The 23,060-nt window shown below is 46.0% G+C and overlaps 1 protein-coding gene across 2 annotated transcripts in view; it reads right to left on the reverse strand.

Moving 5' to 3' along the window:
• Positions 1-23,060, reverse strand: part of SMYD2 (SET and MYND domain containing 2) — a 53,860-nt gene that overhangs the window by 18,032 nt on the left and 12,768 nt on the right. Inside the window, exons 2-5 of one of the 2 annotated variants that reach the window (XM_069544952.1) lie at positions 15,116-15,179; positions 4,858-4,968; positions 2,175-2,235; positions 1,336-1,460 (exon numbers count right to left, since the gene is read on the reverse strand). In XM_069544952.1, the coding sequence (XP_069401053.1) occupies positions 1,336-1,460; positions 2,175-2,235; positions 4,858-4,968; positions 15,116-15,179 (361 nt within the window). The remainder of the gene's footprint in view (positions 1-1,335; positions 1,461-2,174; positions 2,236-4,857; positions 4,969-15,115; positions 15,180-23,060) is intronic. The other variant, XM_069544953.1, reaches the window with a different exon arrangement.

A 23,060-nucleotide genomic window follows, 5' to 3' on the forward strand; every position in this document is an offset into this window, starting at 1 on the left:
CTTTTTTTTTAACCAAAGTAAATTTTCATATTACATATTTTTCCCCGGCTTTTACACTTGACGTTATGTCATCAGCGTTTCACATATCTTTGCTCTTTGAAATATAATTTATAAAGGCTATATAAACTTTAATTGAAAATCTAAGCCATGATTTACCTAATGACTACTGCTGCCCATTTATAACATGTATTTCCTTTGCCTTTTTCCCCTTTCTTTTTGGTTTCATGTTTTTTAAAAAGAACCACACAGCAAACAATTTGCATGTCAATTTTTGTCCATAATTTCTGACTACTTCTTAGGATAGAGTCCTAAAAATGGAATTAGTGACTCAAAGAGTACCGAGGTGATGCTGACTCTCTTCTAAGACGACAGTGTGTAAGTACCCACCCGAGCTTTTTCTCCTGTCTAGACACTGAAGGCAGGGGAGTGTAGCGACTTGCGCCCACAAAACAGTATTCCAGTGTTTCTCCCTCTGCGAAGGTCACCTTCAACTACACATTCGGCTTATAGGGGAAAACACAAGCGTATGTTAGGGAGAGAAATCTGATCTAGTGAGTCAGGCCAGGAAGAGCCACCCTCACAGAAACAGGAGGAAGGATGCGGCCACACGCGTCCAGCCCAGGGTGCTGACCACATTGTCTTCTCCTGTCCTGGCCAAGTCCAGCCAAGCCTCAGCCTTTCCAAAAGGTTGGTCGTCAGTTCCTTGATGCATTTAAGTGGCTCTTGTCTAGAAGTCTAATTTTTTTTTTTTTAAATCCTATCTGATTTTGGTAAATCTAGGCTTCTAGTCTACACAGGATTACTTAGCAATCATCGGGAAAGACCTACTGTACCTAGACCCACTCAGGCTCCTCTCTGTGATGTCTGTCCTTCCTGGCCATCTGTATTTGCCTCTGCTTTATCAACACAGTGTTGGTAAGAGTAAAAAAAGAAAGAGTAAAGAAAAACAAAAACCTACAATCCACTACTGTCAGACGGGAAGGTTTAAGAGAAGAGTAAAATTGAATGTAGGAATCTCAAATGGTCTTTCCATCCAAAGGTGTTGCAGTCTCCCACAGTTCTGGGACCCTGGCAACTCTGTTTGCATAAACTCTTTCTGCAGCAAGAGGCAAGGGAGGGTGGATTTCCTACGCTCCACCATCGGTGAGGGCCAGCACAGACAGGACCCTGATCTGCTCAAGGTCAGTTTAGGCAAAACATGGACCAAGATGTCAAGAACTGTATCAGGTAGACAGCATCATTCTGCTTTCATTCATCTTCACCAGCTATGTGCTGGGAGAGGGACACTGGCAGGGAAAGGCTAAACTAAGTGTCGCCTGACACTCACGTGCTTACCTGGGCAAAGAGCACTACTAGGCTATCGTTGTCGGGGAACTCAAGGTGCTTGGAGTAAAAGTGATGGAGAGCAGCAATGTCACTCTGAATCAAATCCCTCTTCTCATTGTCTAATTTATCCAGATCTGTGGATAAACAAACCATTATTCAGCACGTAGAAAACTCTGGATCTCTAGCTATACATCCTTTCAGTACTATCAATGGCATACAGAGAAAGAAAAAAAAAAAAAAAACACGTGGAGCCCCCAGGAAATATTATCCCTCCTCCCTTGGTCTAACTAATAAGCCCTAGGGCAAAAAGAGCATGCCATTTCTTCCTTCTCTTCCTCTGACAAATGGAAGTCACTCAGGACAGGGAATTTCAACTGACCATTAACAGTGAGGTCAGGAATAGTGGCAGTGACTGATAACCAGCCTTGGTCTAGTCAAGGGTCCCCCAATTGGCCCCAGAGTCTGTGTCATGATGGAGAAAGTGGACAGCCCCTGATTTAATGCCTCCAGTAAGGACATCAGCTGTGTACAGGACTGCAATTCAGCAAAGATCCAAAAAATATTCAACATGCCAGGAGAGCCAGCAAGAGATAGCTCAGGATGTAATAATTTATCCTGCAAGTTCGCACTTCCCCTTAATTATTTCCTAGCAATCCTGTCAACTGAGGGGGCGGGGGGAAGTTATAGTCCATTTTCCAAAACAGCACACAAGTCAAAATAAAAACTGATAACTATAAAATCCCCACCACCACAAAGAACCCAGCTATCCCTTCCTTCTTTCAATCCTGTCTAATCCACAGAAAACATGTGGCTGAAATAATTCCTCAGCCAGTCACAGACAGACTTACGTGACTCAAACTCCTTCACGGCTAACAATTTCTCTGAAGGTGTTCTCTCTGGGTGGATTTTCTAGTAATTGGGGAAGAAATCACAGTTACAGACTGCAACAACTTGTGCAAAAAATAGTGCTTTCACGCTTACATCAACATGAAGAAAAAAGCAACGGTTCTAAATGAAGTAAAGAGGAAGCCAAGGATTCTGCCATTTGGGCTCTGAGAGCATTTGCCCAACGTCCAAACCCAAAGGACTCTTTTGAAAAGCTTTTAAAAGCATCGGCTGCGTTCCTAACACCCTGATAATGCTATGCACACAGTAGGCTCAAAAATGCTTGTTATGGGAAAGAACAGTGGCTAGAAAACAACTTTTTAGGGCCCCGACTTAAAAGGACCGAGTCTACAGATGAGCCATCCCATTTATTATCTCTCCTTCTAAAAAGGAACAAAATCAACCCCCCCCCCCATCCATTTTACACTTTCTTTAAGCATAGGCTAAAATGATCTCAAATTCCTGCGTTTCAAAAAGAACACTTTCGGTTGTATCCGTGAGCCGAGATTCACTTGAAACGTGTTGCCGGCTTTGTTCTAGACACCCCAAGAGGAGCTGACAATAGTAAATCCGCCAGGCTTTGAGAACATGAATAAACTTGGTGTTGACAAGAGTTCAAACGCAGAGCTCAAGAGCCGGCCCAAGGCCGTGTCTTTGTAATCGGGCTATTCAGCTTGAGGATACAGGTGGTCCACCCAGGCGTGCTCACCTCCCTAGTTAACATGTTACGCTTCCCCTCGGTAGTTGGGTAGCCTGTCCCCCTCCTGAAACCTTTGCAAGTGACTAGAATACAAATGGTCTGTTTTTTTAATCATTAAGTCCTACAGAGATAAAAAGATGGCCAGGTAACTTTTCATTTAATAGACTATTAGTGGTAGCAGTAATTATAATAACAGTTGAATGAAACTGGTATAAACTCATCATAGCTTTCAGACTACCCTCCTGGGGCCAAAACATTTCAATAGTTCTTTTTTGGAGTAGAAATCTTCCCATTCATAGGATCCATTTCTATAAGATTAGTAAGTCATTTTGCCTGGGAAAACTTTTCATTCAGAAAAGGGCACCAGCTCCTTCTGAATTCTTAACCACCACACTTTCAATAATGTCAGGAGATGGGGCCTGGGGAGAACCAGGAGACTGGTCACTCAATCCTGGCAAGGTGCTTACGGATTGAATCTGATGGCTTATTTACCCTGACACCTTGGTGGCTCAGACGGTAAAGAATCTGCCTGCAATGCGTGAGACCCAGGTTCGATTCCTGAGTCAGGAAGATCCCTTCAAGAAGGAAACGGCAACCCACTCCAGTACTCTTGCCTGGAGAATCCCAGGGACAGAGGAGCCTGGTGGGACTACAGTCCATGTGATCGCAAAGAGTCGGACACGACTGAGCAACTAACGCACACACACATACAGTCACCCAGTCACACCATTTTCTCCCACCCTTTTCTTCCGACCAAGTACTTGGCCTGTATTTAAAGACAACTGTGAGCAAGGAACCAAAAGTTAACCTCCTCCAGCGAAAACAATTCTGACTTTTCGTTCCCACTCTAAAGGCCAGCCTTGAGTGCCTCTGGTTACCCTGAGCGGGCGAAGTGGCATTTCATCAAGCACCTGACCCAGGCTTAACATAACGAAACTATGACCTCAGAGGTTCAAAATGTTCTACTTCTGTTTACGAGGTCGAGGAGCCTAACTTGGTCTGGGGACAGATTTGAGTCGACCATTATGATCACATTTGGTTTCGATCAAAAAAAAAGAAAACAGAAAGTTTTAAATGGAGGGAGGTGTGGTAAGGGAAGATAGAAGGGGCAGATGAAATTTCAGCTTTAAGATTTCCAGTACAGAGGCCCTGCCCGCAGCTTATCACTGGCAAGCAGCTCTGTGGACATTCGCCTTTCAAGCTCCGTGCAGCCCATTTCACCGTCACAAGGACACATCTTGTGGCATTTTCCTCCCCTCCATTTAAGCTGGTCCTGTCAAGATCAGGCGTCTTATTATCATGCAATCAGTACGGGACTGAGCCAAAAAGGGGTCAGGACAGCCAGCCCTGGCTTCATCTTTGGAGGAAACTGTTGATGGCCACATCGTTCCCACCCCACCTCCCCGGCCTTGATTTTTACTTTTCCACTCCTCTTGTTTCTCTCCCAGCAGGTGCCATGCTGGTTATCTCATCCCATTCCCTGCCCGCTGAGGCAGGACAAGTATGGAGACAGGGAAGAGCAGGAGCCAGCCCAGGACGGGGGGTGAGGGGAGGTGGCAGCAGGGGTGCATGCTGTAAGAGAAGGAAAGAGGGGACCTCCCAAAGCTTTGAAGGCCAGTCTGGTTCCCTAGGACGCTCTCATTACTGTCACTCAGGTTTTCATGCCCTGAGAGGCCGTATTTTTCTATGCAAACCTGTCTCATATAAAAGCTCAGAACTTAGCAGCGGCTATGTTCCCGGCCGGGGATGAGTGACATCCTAGGTGCACAAGGCAGACAAGCCAGCTCACTCCTGGAGCCTTGCACTCATCTCTGTCCATAGGAACGTGACGGGAAATGCGGTCCCAGAATGCTGAGCGAGAGATGATCACCACGGGTCACTCACTCATCTTTCTGACCTCAGAGTAAAAAAATAAAACACACTTGAACCTGTTCCCAATTCCTCACCTGTTTGGCCAGAATCCTTGCTGTCAACCTTACAGTCTCGGAGGGATTCCAATTTTCCCCAAAAACAACCATGGGAGAACATTCCAGCTTGTGCATGGGCCAATCTTCTCTCTGGGAAAGTTAAAAAAAAATATATCACACACACACATGTGCACGCGCACACACACACACACACACAGACACGGCAATAAAGTTCGAAACAAGAGGATGCAGCAAGTTCTCCTAGTTGAGGTCAAGTGAAATATGTTTCCTTTTGGAAAACACGACGGTGCTCACAAAAGTTAGAGACGAAAACATCCTTTAAGATAGACGTGGCTGTATGACCTTGACTCAGGCCTGGCTGAGCTTGCTGGCAAGAGAAAATCTGCTTTGTGTGGTTTCCTCAAGCATCTCACGCCCCTCACTATTCCGAACACCATGCACACCTTTGCATTATCTGTGGACGCTGTCATGCCAGTCACGGGGTGAGTGACTTGGGTATCAGCTGTTGCTCTGGCTCTGCTCGCTACGGTTCTGGTCTGGTTCTGTTCTCACATGAGGGCAAATAACCGAGAAGTGACATCCACAGCACCTCATCCTCTTCTATGGGTGATAAAATCCTACCAGAGACGAGGGCTTGATCAAGGACCCGTGAAAAGTCTGGCCAGGGCAACTCTCGGGAATATTTAGGACACAGACTCCCTGAAGAGTCACTGGATAAAAGAGGAAAACTGGACGCCTTTCTAACACCGGTCTCAATGCTTTTTGCCCCAGGCTGCGGGGTGAAGGGCATGTGCTCACTCCTCGAAGGGTGGAGATGCCCCTTTCGCGACGGGAAGACTGGGGAAGGAGGAGGGTGGGGTGCTGGGGAGGAATGCACTGAGGACCGGGGCGTAAAGGACGATGCTGGTGCTGGTAACAGGGTCAGCGGGGGATGGCTGGGAACTGGCTGAGCCACTCAGGCTCTGATAAAAAACCAGCTGTGGTGGCGCGATGGGCTTGGCCGTGGGAGCGGACTCAGTGGAAGTCTGCAGACACTCCTTGCTGCAACGGAACTGGGTACCATTGTGGGCTTCCCTCTGCCTCTCCTGCCTCAGAAAGGGGCAAGTCTGACTTTTCCAATGCTCAGGCCAGAAACCTGGAGACTTCCTGGCTGCCTCTCTCTCCCCCACACTCCATGTTCACCTTTCCAGTGAATCCATCCTGTCTGCCTGCGGAATACACTCAGCCTCTGATCATTTCCCACCCGCACCTTCCTCACTGGGCGGCAGACCCTACACCTATGCCGTGACGGCTCCCTCTGCCTCCTACCTGGACACGGGCTTCTGCCCCCTCCACCCCCCACCCCACCCCCAGCTCCGCTCCAGAGAGCAACCGGAGTAATCGATTCTGAAAAACACAACTCAGATCCTGCATTCATGGCTCAGCATGCTCTAATGGCTTCTCCCCTCGGAGCAAAAGGCCAGGCTGTAACGATGACTCACGAGGCCACATGTGGTAGGAGCTGACTCTCTGCTACTCTGAGCTCATCACCCCCACCACGCTCCCCTACCTCACTCCACCCGGCCACCATGTCTCCTCGCTGCTCCCTGGAGCGACCACGCTTGCTCCTGCCTTGAGAGCTTTGGCACTTGCTGCATTTCCTGGAGAGATACCTCTTCCCCAGACGTCCTGTTGGCTCCCTCCCTCCTCCATGTCTCTGCTCTGATGCCCCTTTTCAAGGTACCCTCCCCAAACCAGTGCTCTCCCCCCACCACTCTCCCTTTTCCTTGCTTTATGTGTCTACCTGACATATTTATTACACACTGATTAGATGTTTGGTTTACTACGTTTTCCCCCCTGCCCCCACTATTCATCTGCCCAGAACCTAGAACTGTGCCTGACAGTCACTAAGCACTCAATAAAGTTGTTGAATGAATGACGGTGTCTCCCTCCCCACGGCCAAGAAGGAAAGACACACTGTCACTTAATGATTTAATGCAGCCCCCGTGGCACAGACCCTGGGCTCAAGCACTGTGCCAAGGTGTTCTGCAGAGTTAAATAACAGCATGCCGAATATAACCAAGAGCAAGAAGAGACAGAAATGACAAGATATACACAAGGGAGAAGAGGATCTGTTTTTAGCCAAAGCCTAAAACGAGAGCTCGGTGATGAAGCAACGAGGTAGGAACAGGTAGGTTCAGCTCCCAGCAGACAAACCGACTCCGCACACAAATGCAAAGCAAAAAGGGAAAGACAACAAGGGCTTCTGGCCCTGGGGCATCCGAAGGAAGTGAAGAACGCTAGTGGGGGACAGACGGGCAACTGACGCCTATGAACACACACAGGAATTTCACTGTGACCCTAGCTGTGCTAAGAAAAGGTGTTTGCATGGCCTTAAACATGCTAGTTTCCTGAAGTATACATGGTGTCTTTGGCGTTTAACAACGAGCTTCGGTGAGAAAAAAGTTTAACATTTCTTAATATGACTTATGTGTTTTTAATACAATTTAATTAATACGAATATAAATAAATAAATACGAACACACAATGCTGACATCTATTGATGTTAATGTCCTCCAGGGAAGAGAACCTCACTACAGCGCACGCTGTGGGGGAGAGCAGAGCTCTATTTAGCAAGAGGAGACTGGCCTGGGGCTCGGGGAGACCTGCATTCTCACCCCACCCTCCAGCGAAGCAGCTATGTCACACCAGACAGTCCTCTTAATCCCTCTGCCTGTGTATCCTCGGCTGTAAATAACATGATCCCTAAGTTACTTAGCAGGTCTGGAATTCCGAGTCTACGATTGTATGCCTTCCAACAGTGATAATCAGACACAAAGCTTGAAGCCTACCATTATCAGGCATTCATGCAACCACAAAGGGTCGTTGTGAGGATCCAATAAACAAGCTAACCCACAAGAAGCACTCAGACCAGTGCCTGGCACACAACGTGCTCTCAACAAATGCTGGTAATTGTTCACGTCCTGGTTCCTTCATTCATTCAATAAGCCCTTGATGACCCCAGAGGCAGGGATGGGAGATGGAGTCTTTGACTTCAAGTCGTTTATGACTGTATCCGAACACAAAGAAAAGCAAGAGCACCTAGAATGTAATGAAGACCCACACAGAGCAGTGAAATCAGAGAGCTGGGTAAATTCAAGGACCGGCAGCATTATGCTAAGTTTCATCAGGGGAAATTTGTCAGCTAGTAAGAAGTTTTCCTTTTCTGTCAGACGGTGGAAATGTCAGAGACATACCAAAGTGGCACTACTTGGCTTCCAGTTTTCCTTCAAAATTTAAGCTGTTACTCTTTTAATGGTTGCAATCTTTATAAAACTTTATGAAAATTCAGATGGATCCCATTTTCTAGGGAAGTAATATATTATAAACAAATGCACAGGAAAGATTCAGAAAGACACATGCCGAAGTGTTACTAGCGGTTTTCTCTGGAAGGATAAAATTATGAAGTATGGATACTCTTTCTGTTCCTCTTTCAGTCTGAAACTTCTGATTTTTCTATAATGAGCACAGATGATTCATGCAATAAATTTAAACAATTAAATCTATGTAAAAAGTATGAGAGGGAATTTTTTTGACACCCTTTTAAACTTCTAGTTCATTTTCAGCCACTGTAACAACAGCTCTGCATGACTTTCCTTTTTGTGCGTGTGTGGACCGAAATGCTTAAAGATGCATAAAGAGTTGAAAAATTGTCTCATGGTACACCAGCACTTCCAACGCTGGAAGAAAAGAGTGATTGTTATGTCAGCCAGTTTTCTGCTGAGCAAATGATATATTGTCTCCCTGTATAAGGAGACTGGATTTTTATTGTGAAATCCCCTTTTCTAACTCCTGCATTTGGTGTTACTCTTGTTCTAAAGGGGCTTTCAATTTAGACCATAATTCCAGGGGAGCTATTTCAAATCCTGAAAGATGATGCTGTGAAAGTGTTGCACTCAATATGTCAGCAAATTTGGAAAACTCAGCAGTGGCCACAGGACTGCAAAAGGTCAGTTTTCATTCCAATCCCAAAGAAAGGCAATGCCAAAGAATGCTCAAACTACCACACAATTGCTCTCATCTCACACGCTAGTAAAGTAATACTCAAAATTCTCCAAGACAGGCTTCAGCAATATGTGAACCGTGAACTTTCAGATGTTCAAGCTGGTTTTAGAAAAGGCAGAGGAACCAGAGATCAAATTGCCAACATCCGCTGGATCATCGAAAAAGCAAGAGAGTTCCAGAAAAACATCTATTTCTGCTTTCTTGACTATGCCAAAGTCTTTGACTGTGTGGATCACAATAAACTGGAAAATTCTGAAAGAGATGGGAATACCAGACCACCTGACTTGCCTCTTGAGAAACCTGTATGCAGGTCAGGAAGCAACAGTTAGAACTGGACATGGAACAACAGACTGGTTCCAAATAGGAAAAGGAGTACATCAAGGCCGTATATTGTCACCCTGCTTATTTAACTTATATGCAGAGTACATGAGAAATGCTGGGTTGGAGGAAGCATAACCTGGAATCAAGATTGCCAGGAGAAATATCAATAATCTCAGATATGCAGATGACACCACCCTTATGGCAGAAAGTGAAGAACTAAAGAGCCTCTTGATGAAAGTGAAAGAGGAGAGTGAAAAAGTTGGCTTAAAGCTCAACATTCAGAAAACGAAGATCATGGCCTCTGGTCCCATCACTTCATGGGAAATAGATGGGGAAACAGTGGAAACAGTGGCTGACTTTATTTTTCTTGGCTCCAAAACCACTGCAGATGGTGACTGCAGCCATGAAATTAAAGACACTTACTCCTTGGAAGGAAAGTTATGACCAACCTAGACAGCATATTAAAAAGCAGAGACATTACTTTGTCAACAAAGGTCTGTCTAGTCAAGGCTACAGTTTTTCCAGTGGTCATGTATGGATGTGACAGTTGGACTATAAAGAAAGCTGAGCGCCGAAGAATTGGTGCTTTTGAACTGTGGTGTTGGAGAAGACTCTTGAGGGTCCCTTGAACTGCAAGGAGATCCAACCAGTCCATCCTAAAGTAGATCAGTCCTGGGCGTTCATTGGAAGGACTGATGTTGAAGCTGAAACTCCAACATTTTGGCCACCTGATGCGAAGAGCTGACTCTTTTGAAAAGACCCTGATGCTGGGAAAGATTGAGGGCAGGAGGAGAAGGGGACAACAGAGGATAAGATGGTTGGATGGCATCACCGACTCAATGGACATGGGTTTGGGTAGACTCCGGGAGTTGGTGATGGACAGGCAGGCCTGGCGTGCTACGGTTCATGGGGTTGCAAAGAGTCGGACATGACTGAGCGACTGAACTGAACTTATTTATATACATGCCTGTGTGATTTCCTGAAAAGCAGAGTAGCATGCATAAGTGATTTCATAAAATGTGGAATAGTAAGAAAATGTCATAGGACTACTGTTCTCCACCACTATTCTCTGTGAGAGGAAGAATGCAAAAGGAATCAGGGGCTTAGCGACTACCTCACACCGGGATGACACCGGGATGACAGCCACTGCTGGCCCCTATCTGCTTTGTTTTCTCTTTCCATAAAAGAGTGATGGGACACACTCATTGATTCTTACTGGTGATGTTAAGCATTTATTCACAGGAAAAAATCAGTGGCTCCTTTGAGGATGCTTCCTATGTCTGAGTGAAGAGAACAAAGTGAGTTTAACCAGGACTAAACCCCATGACTCTAGCCCACTCACTGATCACCCAAAAAATGACAGGGTCATGGGAGCATTTCTTAGACATTTTCTACACTTCAGTTACTTTGTAATTGGTGATAAAAGTCGAGAATGTTCTCACATCTTTGGTCACATACTCCTCATACATGCTTTCTTCAATCTTCATCAGAACATGCCCCCTCCTCCTTTCAAAATCACACTCGTAATCCTAACACCTCCACTTACAACACACAAACCGTTTTCTTCTATTTTTCAATGTTAAGAAATAACACCTTAGAAAGTTCTACTCCACAATGATTCCTCTATGTAATAACTCTAAAACTCTTCTCTTCAATGTGCCGTGGTACAATTTAACAAAGAAGTCTGAGTGAACAACACTCTTAGTTTTCTAGGCATATTTATAAAAATAAATATAGTTCATTAAAACACACAGCTTACAAACTGAGCCTAACAAAAAAGGAATTTCTATTTCTTTTATATTTCCTCCCATTACCCCTTTCATGCATTGTCAATTAAAATCTCTCCTCTGGCAGGATCACACTGAGTCAAATGAATGAAAAGGAGAATAAATGGGACAAGACTTGAGCCAAACTGTATAAAATAAAGCATGGTCCTAGAATCTCCTGCAATCAGAGAGGATGGAAACAGTGAGGAAGTCAGCCACTGTTTACACAATCAGAGAGGATGGCTGGGTGCAGGAAGCAGAGTCCTGAGGAGCTCTAACGTGCTGCATTCCTGGAAGGATGCTATCAGGCAGGGATGTGGACCTTACACTTAAAAGGATCTTCCCTTTCACCTCCATGAAAGGCCACTTCGTCTCTGACTCATCCCCACAGCGCCTCTTCTCCTGGAGGGTCCTCAGGACCCCCAGGCGCAGTGCTGGAAAGCAGTGAAAGCCCTCCCCAGGGATTCTGCACACTCTGGTCTCAGTTTTGTTGCTGTGTGACCTTGGGCAAGTCACTCAGCCACTGGGGACACTGCTTTCTTATTTACTGATAAGCTCCTTTCAACCCCCGTCATCTGCTCTGTGGTGTGGACCCCCTGGTGGCTCCAGGTGGGTGGGGTCTGCCTGTGAAGAAGGCCCAGTGAAGAGGAAAAGACACTGATGCTGGGAAAGACTGAAGGCAGGAGGAGAAGGGGACGACAGAGGGTGAGATGGTTGGATGGCATCACCGACGTGATGGGCATGAGTTTGAGTGAGTTCTGGGACACGGTGAAGGACACGGGAGCCTGGCGTGCAGCAGTCCCAGGGGTTGCAAAGAGCCAGACATGACTGAGTACCTGAACAATAGGGGCAACGCTTTCTTAGGTGGAGAATCACTCAGTCACCTTCCCCACTGCTGCCCTTGTTTTAAACCCCTTGTTTTACCCTGCAGCAGAGTCTCCACCTTGATCCCATCCAAGTATTCCCTTGGGCAGAATTCCGAGTCCATTTCCATCTAGAGCAAATACCCCACACTCCTCCCCAGTGATTTTATGGACGAAACCCTTCTACGGCCGTTTGTTTCTAGGCACTTAACTTTATGGCCATCCTGTCTCACTGTGATACGGCGTCCTGCTCCTACTCAGCCCTTCAGATGACAGGACCGAAGACCTTAATGATTATGTGCCTCCTCCTGCCAGGACAGGAGAGACGGGAAACAGACATGAAACAGGCCAAATCCAGCCTCATTTCTGGAAACAGGTGGCTTTTGGAAAGTGTGTCACTACTTGTCATCTACGAGAGTACTTTGGTCACAAGATACTTCACAGAGCACGGGGAAGCTGAAGTGCAAAACGACCCTCTAGGACCAAGGGTGTCCTGGCCCAGGGGCTGGCGAGATGCAAGGAAAACTGCACACAGTGGGGCTGGACACAGCAAGCTGTCACGCCCCGGACCTTTGACATGACTTAGAATCACAGGACTGTGTCCCCCATCCTGGGGTTCCTTGCTACAGCAAGCACATTATGATGTGACCTGTACAATCTATCTACACCAGGAGGAGGACATGCAGCCTGTCAAGCTGCTTGATGTAAAGTAACAAAAAGGCTCATCTTTCAGTGTCGTATCTTCTTGCCTTTTCATTCTGTAAGGTGACTGATGCGGAGGCTGAAGCTCCAATACTTTGGCCACCTGATGCAAAGAGCCGACTCACTGGAAAAGACCCTGATGCTGGGAAAGACTGAGGGCAGGAGCAGAAGCGGGAAACAGAGGATGAGATGGTGGGATGGCATCACCGACTCAACAGACACGAGTTTGAGCAAACTCTGGGAGATGGTGAGGGAGAGGGAAGCCTAGTGTGCTGCAGTCCATGGGGTTGCAAAGAGGAGGACATGAATTAGAGACTAACCAACAATAAAGAGGCATTCTGCTTCACACAGGTTGATATACTTGGTTGCCGGGAACCTCCCAAGGCCAGGCACCTATCACAGTGAGTCAGCAAATCTGGAAGACTAGGTCCTAAAGGCAAGGGAACCACAATGGCCCCCACAACACCCCAACCTGGACTACGGTTATGCATCAGTGTAATGCCACCTGGGGGGCCTAATGGAAGACAGCTCAAGAGACCAAGAGGTAGCTCAGCATCTCACAGATGCTTATGTTTCATATCCATGCCGAGTCTACAGTTCATCAGAGAAGTTAAAGCTCCATTTTGTAACAAGCACTATTCATATAACGTATACCATTAAGGATCTCAAGTTTCTTAGACTCCGTCCATACACTTTGGTGAAAAAAACCCAGTCCTTTAAATCTAAAGTGGGCTGCCTACTTTGTTCTCTGCATAAAGCTAAGCTTCGTCCAGCCTGAATTACTATCATATTATTATTTACAAGCCCTCATGCCTGCACGCAGCATCACAGTTTACATAGAACTCTGATATCTCACATATCATTTGATCCTTATAATTCATCAAGATAGGGGCCACTGTCCTCATTTACACTTAAAGAAAAAGACTCTGAGACGTCCTTTGAATTGTCAAGTTCACAGAGGTAGGCAGGTGCAGGGCTGGAACTATACCCTCCGAGTCTTCTGTGTTACAACAGTCTGACCTGTGTGTGAGTTACTAGCTGGCTTCTTTAAAGAACCAGAATATCATGAGCTACTTTTTCTAGAAGCGTTTAACTTAAATATAGAAACAGCTAACTTATCAGGCCTGGAACCTAATCACGTCATTCTGGCGCTCACTGACCTCTTTGCGGGCCCAGCAATCTAACCACAGAACTCTCTGTCCATAATTGGGAGGAGCAAAGCACGGTCTCTCCTCTTCAGAGGAAGCCACACTCCCTGATAAACCAATGACAAGCCCATCTATATTCTCACCGCCCTGCAGGCCGGAAGCCTGCGTGGAGACACAGGGAGGTGGACCATGCACATGGCCTTCAGAGCCAAGGCAGCCCTTCCCAAGCCAACGGCTCAGCCTGTGTTTCCTCTGGCCAGGGGCTCTGTGAGGGCAGCTCTGTCAGATAAGACTTTGGGGCTTACCAACCTCTCCCACTGCTGCACAACACCCTTTGGAGACATTCAGAGACCAGCTGTGTAGGGAGAAAACAGAGGAGAAAAAAAAGAAAAGAAACCATGGGCAATGTGGTCGACCAGAGCAGGGGTGGGGGGCAGAGGAGAGTGACAGTTACGTATGGGAAGAAGAACGAAACCGAGGTGCAGGTATGAAGAACGGCCTCCCTCTCCCTTAGAACCACTATTTAGTAGCATCATTTCCCAAGCCATATTAGTAGGTTCCCATTTAAAAAATAGATTGGGGAGGATACACAGAGGTTGAAGATCACATCCTCCCCAAATTCAAACTGCTAGAACGTGGAGTGCATTTTCTGTAATACCTGTGAACATTCTGTGTAACTATACAGTATTAAGTAGAAAAGTTTGGGGGGGGGAAAAAAAAACTTATCCCTTAAAGAGTCTACCAAGAGTTCCTCCAAATACCCTCTTGAAATCCTCAGTCCTGGGTTACAAGACTCCCTCGAGATGCATCCAGCCAGCCAGATGGCCTGTGGTCTACGCGCAACCTGCTGCCTGAACCGCTCACACCCCGCCCCCAGGTCTCCAGGTCCAAGTTCAGACCAGTCCACCTCTGGCTGCACAAAAGCTGTGTCAGGGGTCCACCTAAGTCCAGCTGGAATCAGGCTAGATTAGACCAGCCCAAGGGTGACGTGTAGCCTGCCAGGGGGATAGATACAAATTCAGACTTGGTGATGGTAAAGACTAAACAATTTTAAAGACAGCATTTTAACATTTTTCACTGGTTGTCTTTGCACATTCCATTTGTTGCTGGGAGCCGTGGGGGGCAGACTGTTGACCTTGGTGAAACACCTGCCTGTATCCAATGTGGTCCCTATGTCTTTCCCACTTTACCAACCTTTATTTTTGATCCTGTGTTGGGCCCCAAAATGTTACTGCCCACTGGCTGCCCATCACCATCAGTCTTGGGTGCCAGCACACAGGGGCATCCAGCCACGCCCTACGCCACAAGGAGGCTTTTCAGCTCTGGCTGCGGGAGGGCCCTGGGATGCCGTGACAAGGATGAGAAGGATGCTGGGGTCCCGAGCTTCCGAGGAAACCAGGCCCTCCCTGCCAGCTGGCCCAGAGACACCTACCTGACACTCCACATTGCAGTAAAATGCCTGCTTGCATCTTCCACATTTGGACAAGCCTTCTTTCCTTAAAAAACAGAAAGGGCACTGTAGTGGCGAGAGGCAGAGAAACGTGAAGCCGCGCATTTTATCATGCAATAACAACAGCCATCTGGTTCGAAAGCAGAGGCAAGAGTCACCTTACCTTGCTCTCCCACTGCTACGTGGGATTTTCCCAAAGGAGAGTTTGACCAGACTCAGCCCTTGAGTGGGAATGAGTTAGTCAAAGGGGACACACGCTGCCACTGACCAACCCCGACAGCATGAAGGGTACTTTCCAAAGAGACGAAGGACATGCTCCCTGACTCGTGAGCCTGGCCTGGGACACCACAGCTGTTAACATCAACCTGCACTATGACTCAATGCTTTGGGGCAAGTCAACGGCTCTTGTGTCCTGATTTTCTCAGCTGCTAGAAAGGGACAGAAATAAACAAAGCCATCTTGGAAGCCTGGTCTGTAAAGACAGAGGACTGGGGTCGACCTATACTGCTGAGAACACAAAGTGGGTGACAATCTTTAGTATTTAGGGATGGAGCGTGTCAGTAACAAATGTTGTCTGAGAAGCGAAGTTTAAAAACAACGCTACCCAGCAACTGGAGGCATATTCTTAAATAAAATACCCCTGGATCTGACTGGCACACACATCTACCTTGTCTGTATCCCACTGAATGATTCTTCTGCTTTGTCATAATTAGGTTAGTCCTCCCCGTTCATCACCATAGAATTCATTTTCTTGCTTCTCATAGGGGACAGGGACGTTGCTATTCCCCAACTGTTAGGTGCTGGTGTGTTTGCTGCGTTAGACAAGCCACGGGATTTTTCAAAAACTGTGAAGCCACTGAGTTAAACCGCTTATGACAGAACCCTTCAAATTTTTCTGAGATGGGGAACAACCACTTCGTTAAATGAGAGTGTGATCTGTAAAGCCCGCTGTCTGCTTCTCACTGACCACCCTAAAGCCAGCTTTCCAATGTACAGAAATGCTGGTGCTGCAAAGGGCACTCTCGCTTACTGCCAGGGGTGCCCCCTGCCCTGCCATGGAGCCCCCTCACCCCAACCCCATCTGCAGCATGCCCGGAGGGCTGACATTGCAAGACATACATATCATCACTCTGCAGAGTCCTCCTCCGCGTCTTCTCAGAGAGTGGTAGTCACCACACTACTCCCACGGAATCGGGAAAGGATTCCAAAAATGCTACTGTTGGAACGAAACTGGCTGCCTTGCAGTTTTCATGACAGTGCTTGGATTCCAAGCAGCAGGCTGAAGAATTGTGTGGGAGAAAAAAACGCAACTCACAGTTGAGGTATAAATAAATATTCCGAGTTTGCACATCTCAGTGGTTCAAAGAGGAGCCCACTAATTTGGCTGAGTGCATCCTCTGGCCTGAAATACCCTCCGAGGATACATGTGGATGAGACGGCCGGCCCTGGCGTCTCCTGCATTTTATGCCAAGGGGTAAGGACAGGCGATGTGCTCAAAGACAACTGTGAAGTGACTAGTGAGCAAGTGCTAATTGACAGGCACCGTGAAGGAATGCCAAAGGGACAGAAAGAGCAGACGGGCAAAGCCGCAGAGGGAACTCTGAAAATTCTTTTCCAAAAGACGTGTGTTGGGACCTGGACAATGGATGGGTAGACGCCACCCATAACAATGTCCATCTGAAACAGCCATTTGGTGACGGTTGGTTTTGCAGGGGGCGAGGTCATAAAACCTCTCTGAGAATTTAAAGCTATTAACTCTCCCCAACAACCCAGCTTATCCCCAACCCTCAAAGAACAACAGAAAATGTTGTGAAATTTTGAGGTCTCACCAGCCACCTAGAATCTATGCACAGACTAGCGAAGTGTCTCTGAAACCAGAATTAAGACCCTCGATATAACAGACCAGGAAACTATAACAAAAAATGTCTTTCTTAGCTCTACACCATACAAAAAGAAAACAAGGATTATATACAGAGATCTTCCACACATAGATGTGAGCAGTAAAGCTAATATGAAACCAAGGTTTGTTTTCAGCTTGTTTTTGACTTGTTTCGGATATTACCAAGGTACTATCCCAGGAAGGAAAAAAAAAACTGGGCTCTGGTGAACGCAGGAAGAACTCTATTGGGGTTTCATCAAAATAATAGATCTCCCAAAGGCCAGGCTTCATTCAGCCTGGCTAGTCACCAAGTCCGCGGCCACAGACAATGAAGACCAGGAAGAAAGAGCTAACTTGTCAGGAGGTTACATAATGCCAGTGGTTCTTGAGGTGTGGTCTGTAGACTACTGGAGGCCCAGAGGCCCTTTCAGGGAGCCCATGAGATCAAAACTATTTCCAGAATGAACTACTGCCTTTAGGGTCTTGACATTTGTGCTCTAGAAAGTGAAGGGTGCCCCGAGGGTGAAACCCGCAAGGCTTTGAAGTGAAATGAAGTGAAATTCGCTCAGTCGCGTCCAACTCTTTGAGATCCCATGGACTGGTACATGGGATTCTCCAGGTCAGAATACTGGCGAGGGAAGCCTTTCCCTTCTCCAGGGGATCTTCTCAACCCAGGGATCGAACCCAGGTCTCTTGCATTGCAGGCAGAATCTTTACCAGCTGAGCCACAAAGCCTTTGGTACAAATCAAAGCAGCTAGTTAAGTCGTCCCTGTATTCTTCCCTTCCACATGCTCACAGTCAGGGGGGAAAAGCCAGTTTCACTTAGGAATACCCTTAAAGAAATCTAAACTATGATACAAATGAACTTACCTACGAAACAGACTCACAGACTTAGAGAGCAGACTTGTAGTTGCTAAGGGGTAAGGGATGGACCCAGAGTTTGGGATGAGAGAATGCAAACCATTACACAGTGGTGGCAGTGTCACTAAGCTGTGTCCGACTCTTGCGACCCCATGGACTGTAGCCCGCCAGACTCCTCTGTGTGTGTGTGTATTCATATACATATATAACTGAATCACTCTGCTATATAGCAGAGATTAACACAACATTGTAAACCAAGTAGACTAAGATAAATTAAAAAAAGAATGTCCCTAATAAAGCCGTGTGTGCATGCTCAGTCACTTCAGCTGCATCCAGCTCTTTGCGATCTCATAGACTGTAGCCCGCCTCTGTCCATGGGACTCTCCAGGCAAGAACGCTGGAGTGGGTTGCATGCCCTCCTCCAGGGGATCTTCCTGAACTAGGGATCACACCTAAGTCTCCTGCAGTTCTTACATTACAGGTAGATTTTTTACCACTGAGACACCCGGGAGGCCCACTAAAGCAGGCACAAATGTTAATGTCCTTGAATCGTGAGTCTTTGGTATGTATCATCTCGGCACCCTGAGATGAAGGGGGCAGAAGGCAGGAAGTGTTTCTGCTCCTACTGAAGAATGAGGGTTATCTCAAGGATGAACTCTTGGCCATCCCTGGAGCTATAAATTGAACGTGCCACTGTTTTCTTGAAATATCACTTTTATTAAGAAGAACAACTTTAGACAAATTGGCTGTTCAGACTTGTGTATTTGGCAGGTATATTACGGAAATAAATGAAGTGAGTCCATCACATCAAGGAAAATAACTGGCAATATTTGTTGCCAATGATAAAATGTGGGCTCTTAAGCAAAAACTAGAATTTTGGAACACATGTATCTGCTGCCCAGAGTTTGACAGTCTTTCATCTGAAAGATTGGTGATGGTTTTAAAAATTGTGGGGTTTTTTTTTGTTTGATTTCATGGTTTGATGAAATAAAGTTTTAGGACGTCTATATAACTGAGTGAACCAATGTTTTCCAAATGACCAGAGTATGATGTTTAAAAAATTACACATGACTAAAAGAGTCATTCAAAGTACAAGACAGACTAAGGATTTTATGTAACAGAGTACATAAAATTCATAGACATGGCTTCAGAGTGCATGTTACAACTAATATTTAAGACAAAAATCACTTCACTGAGTTCTAACGGTGAATCAAAGAATATCCACAATTAACTGAAAAGGCTATTAAAATACTCCTTCCCTTCCAATTATACACCTATTTGAGGCCAGATTTCCTTTGCATATGTCAACCAAAACTACATTACATGCCAGACTGAATTCAAAAGCATATCTGAGAATCCACTTGTATTCTTTAACCTCTCATTAAAGAGATTTGCAAAACTGTAAAACACCACTCATTAATTATTCTCATTAATTCTTTTGTCTTGAAGAAGAGTCCTCATTTTAAAAAACAAGTGCTTTATAATATTTTTTATTTTTAATTATAAATATGGTAAATACTGATAAATATCTAGGTGAACAAAAAAAGCTCTTTGGAGTTCTCAATTTTTATAGGTAGAGAGGGATCTTAAGAACAAAAAGTTTGAAAACTGCTGATTTCTTCTAATCATTCCATCAGCTCTATGAAGAGGTTATTATTCCAGCTTTTCAAATGAAGATACTGAAGATTTTAGAGGTGAAGTATCTAACTCAACATGGCCATTCAGCAAGTTGGTAGCAGAATCAGAATTCACACATCAAGGGACATATTTTGTCTCCATCATGCAAAATATCCTTCCTTGAGTATGATGACATGATCAAGGAGCATATACTACAGCAAACAAAAATAATCTATGCATCTAGATAAGGTAATTCAGTTCAGTTCAGTTCAGTTCAGTCGCTCAGTTGTGTCCGACTCTTTGTGACCCCACGAATCACAACATGCCAGGCCTCCCTGTCCATCACCAATTCCAGGAGTTCACTCAGACTCACGTCCATTGAGTTGGTGATGCCATCCAGCCATCTCATCCTCTGTCATCCCCTTCTTCTCCTGCCCCCAATCCCTCCCAGCATCAGAGTCTTTTCCAATGAGTCAACTCTTTGCATCAGGCGGCCAAAGGACTGGAGCTTCAGCCTCTGCATCAGTCCCTCCAGTGAACACCCAAGACTGATCTCCTTTAGGATGGACTGGCTGGATCGCCTTGCAGTCCAAGGGACTCTCAAGAGTCTTCTCCAACACCACACTTCAAAGGCATCAATTTTTCGGCGCTCAGCTTTCTTCACAGTCCAACTCTCACATCCATACATGACCACTGAAAAAAACCATATCCTTGACTAGATGGACCTTTGTTGGCAAAGCAATGTCTCTGCTTTTGAATATGCTATCTAGGTTGGTCATAACTTTTCTTCCAAGGAGTAAGTGTCTTTTAATTTCATGGCTGCAATCACCATCTGCAGTGATTTTGGAGCCCCAGAAAACAAAGTCTGACACTGTTTCCCCATCTATTTCCCATGAAGTGATGGGACCAGATGCCATGATCTTAGTTTTCTGATAAGGTAATAGCAGTAAGTAAATAAGTATTAGTTGTTCAGTTGTATCAGACTCTTTGTGACGCCATGGACTGTAGCCTGCCAGGCTCCTCTGTCCATGGAATTCTCCAGGCAAGAATATTGAAGTGGGAAGCCGCTCCCATCTCCGAGAGGGTCTTCCTGACCAAGGGATCGAACCTGTAATTACACTATGAAGAGTAAATAAAGGCATTCTTTACCCTCGTCTGCACAATGTCCCAGCTCCAGTGGAATCCTGTTAATGCTGCGCCATGCTGTACTTGGCCACTCAGTGTGTCCGACTCTTTGTGACCACATGGCTATAGCCCAGCTGGCTCCTCTGTCCGTGGGATTCTCCAGGCAAAAATACTGGAGTGGGTTGCCATGCCCTCCTCCAGGGGATCTTCCCAACCCAGGGATTGAACCCAGGTCTCCCGCATTGCAGGGGGATTCTTTACTGTCTGAGCCACCAGGGAAGCCCAAGGATTCCAGAGTGGGTAGCCTATCCCTTCTCCTGTTAATGCTACTTGGCTTCAAAGATACAATGGGAAGAATCCAGTCATTTCTAAAAATGAGATCCAGGAAGGGGAACATCCCCACAGAGGGTCTCTTGACCAACTATGCGAGAGGACTCAATGTCACCTGAAGTGGACTGGAATTAAAATAAGGGCTGATTTTGTATTCAGCCTGTGCAAAGAAGGTCCCTCTGTCTCATTCAGGGAGTAAATTCAGGCAGTAAATCCAGGTGTGTTTGCAGACAGACACTGGGCCAGTCCACATGGGATTGCGTCCTTTGGGAACTGGGCGATAACACACTGCAGCTCTCAGAAAGGACAGAAAAGCCTTGCCTGGCTCGGATGCAGATGTTACTATATATGTGATTATCGGGTCATCTACCCGGCTTACCTGTGTGAATATCCTTCACAAAGATTCTCCCGGCCAGACTGCCTTCAGCGGAGAGAAGGAGAAAAGCTAAGCCAGTTACTGACAGCGAACAGTTTAAGAATCTCCTTTGGTCTATTTGGTAATAGCAGTTCTCAGTGAAATGGGGTAGGGATGGGAACTCTGTTTAAACTACCCAGATATGTGCTTCAGTTCTTCCCATAGCTTACCACAGGGCTAAACACACACGGTCTGTAGGTCTAATGGTGGAAACCCCGATTACAATGTGCTGAGCTGGCTCATGCGGGTGTGTGTGCTTCAGAGAGCAAGAAGTAGAGCTCCTGAGAGTCCAACTACTGCTGACTGCAAAGTTCAGCCAGAGAGAAACTTCATATGGGATATCCATTTTCACTGTCGGAATACACAAGGCTTTTAGAATAAACTCTGTGCCTGCAGAAGACCCAGCTGTAAAGCTTTCATTTGCGATGTAACCCGATCTGAATTGTCCAGGAGGTTTGGGGAAAGACTGCAAAACAAGGAACAGAAAACTGCCCGCCGTGACAGAAGAATAAAGGTCATTCGGAGGAATGAAGTGAAGTAACTGAAAAGGAAGGCAACGAAAGGAACACTAATGGTGAAGTCACGCACAACCTCTCAGAGCGGTTCTCAGCCTCAGCTGCCCACGCCCGTCTGGGGCTGGGTCCAGCTAGTCTCATCAGACTGGTTGGTGCTGGGAGTTTTAGAAAGCCACCCAGGTCGAATGTGCCTCCATAACACACAACTGCGGGTCTAGGCCTATGGTCGTCCATCTGGGTTGAGAGTTTTTGAGGGCAGAATTTGATGAAGAGTGTTGAAGCATTCTTCTCTGCAGTCCAGACTGCTTACAATGTAACTCTTCTTAAGAATGACTCACACACAGGATGGATTAGGTGGTTTAACTACCTTGATGATGGATGGATAGGTTGGAATAAAGTGGCAGACACTGTATTTTCTTACTATGACAAGCAAGTGTTCTGGAAGCCAGGCTCAGCTTTCTTTCCACCTCTTCCTGACTCCTGCTTCACAACGCAGGATGACTGTGCTGGGCTCCTTTTCCTACTTCCCTGTCTCAAATCCTTTTTCCTTCTCATGCTTGAGTGCTATGCGATCTTGGGCAAGTTATTCATCCTTTCAGAACCTGTTTCCTCCACCATAAAGATATGGTTTCTATCTCGCAGGTTTGTTATGTAAATCAAATGAAAAAATAGAAGCGAAGCCCGCCACTACTACACTTTTAATTAGTCTTCATACTTTTGTGTTTTTTTTTAAGTGATGTCAACTCCTGAAATATCTTCAGTACCATCTTGCTCAGACTCATATTTAGAGGATTTACGCTTCTAAAGCCTTTGTTTTACAGGCAAATATCTACTTTGCTGTGAATGGAAGGGCTCTTTGAACTTAAGAAATGGTTCCATCCACAAAAGGAGGAAAGAAATGTGACAGGAAAATGCAAGTGTGTGATTATCAGTGGCTGAAACAGAACTCAGAAGACACGCTCCGGTCATTTTCGACAGGAGGAGACACGCGAAGTGATTAATTTTCTTGCTTTTAAAATTCGGAAGCCGGGAAGATCAACAAGTTAGGATCGTAATTAACAACTCCTGCTAGTTAATGCATTGCCGCAGGTGCCGCGGGTCCAGATAAAAAGGATTTGATCCTGTAAGCTCCCTCCTTTCTGCTACTGAAATGAATGCTTTGTGGGTTTTCCCCATGAAAGAGA

Source organism: Ovis canadensis, chromosome 12 (genome assembly GCF_042477335.2).
Source record: "Ovis canadensis isolate MfBH-ARS-UI-01 breed Bighorn chromosome 12, ARS-UI_OviCan_v2, whole genome shotgun sequence".
Taxonomy (NCBI): Eukaryota; Metazoa; Chordata; class Mammalia; order Artiodactyla; family Bovidae; genus Ovis; species Ovis canadensis.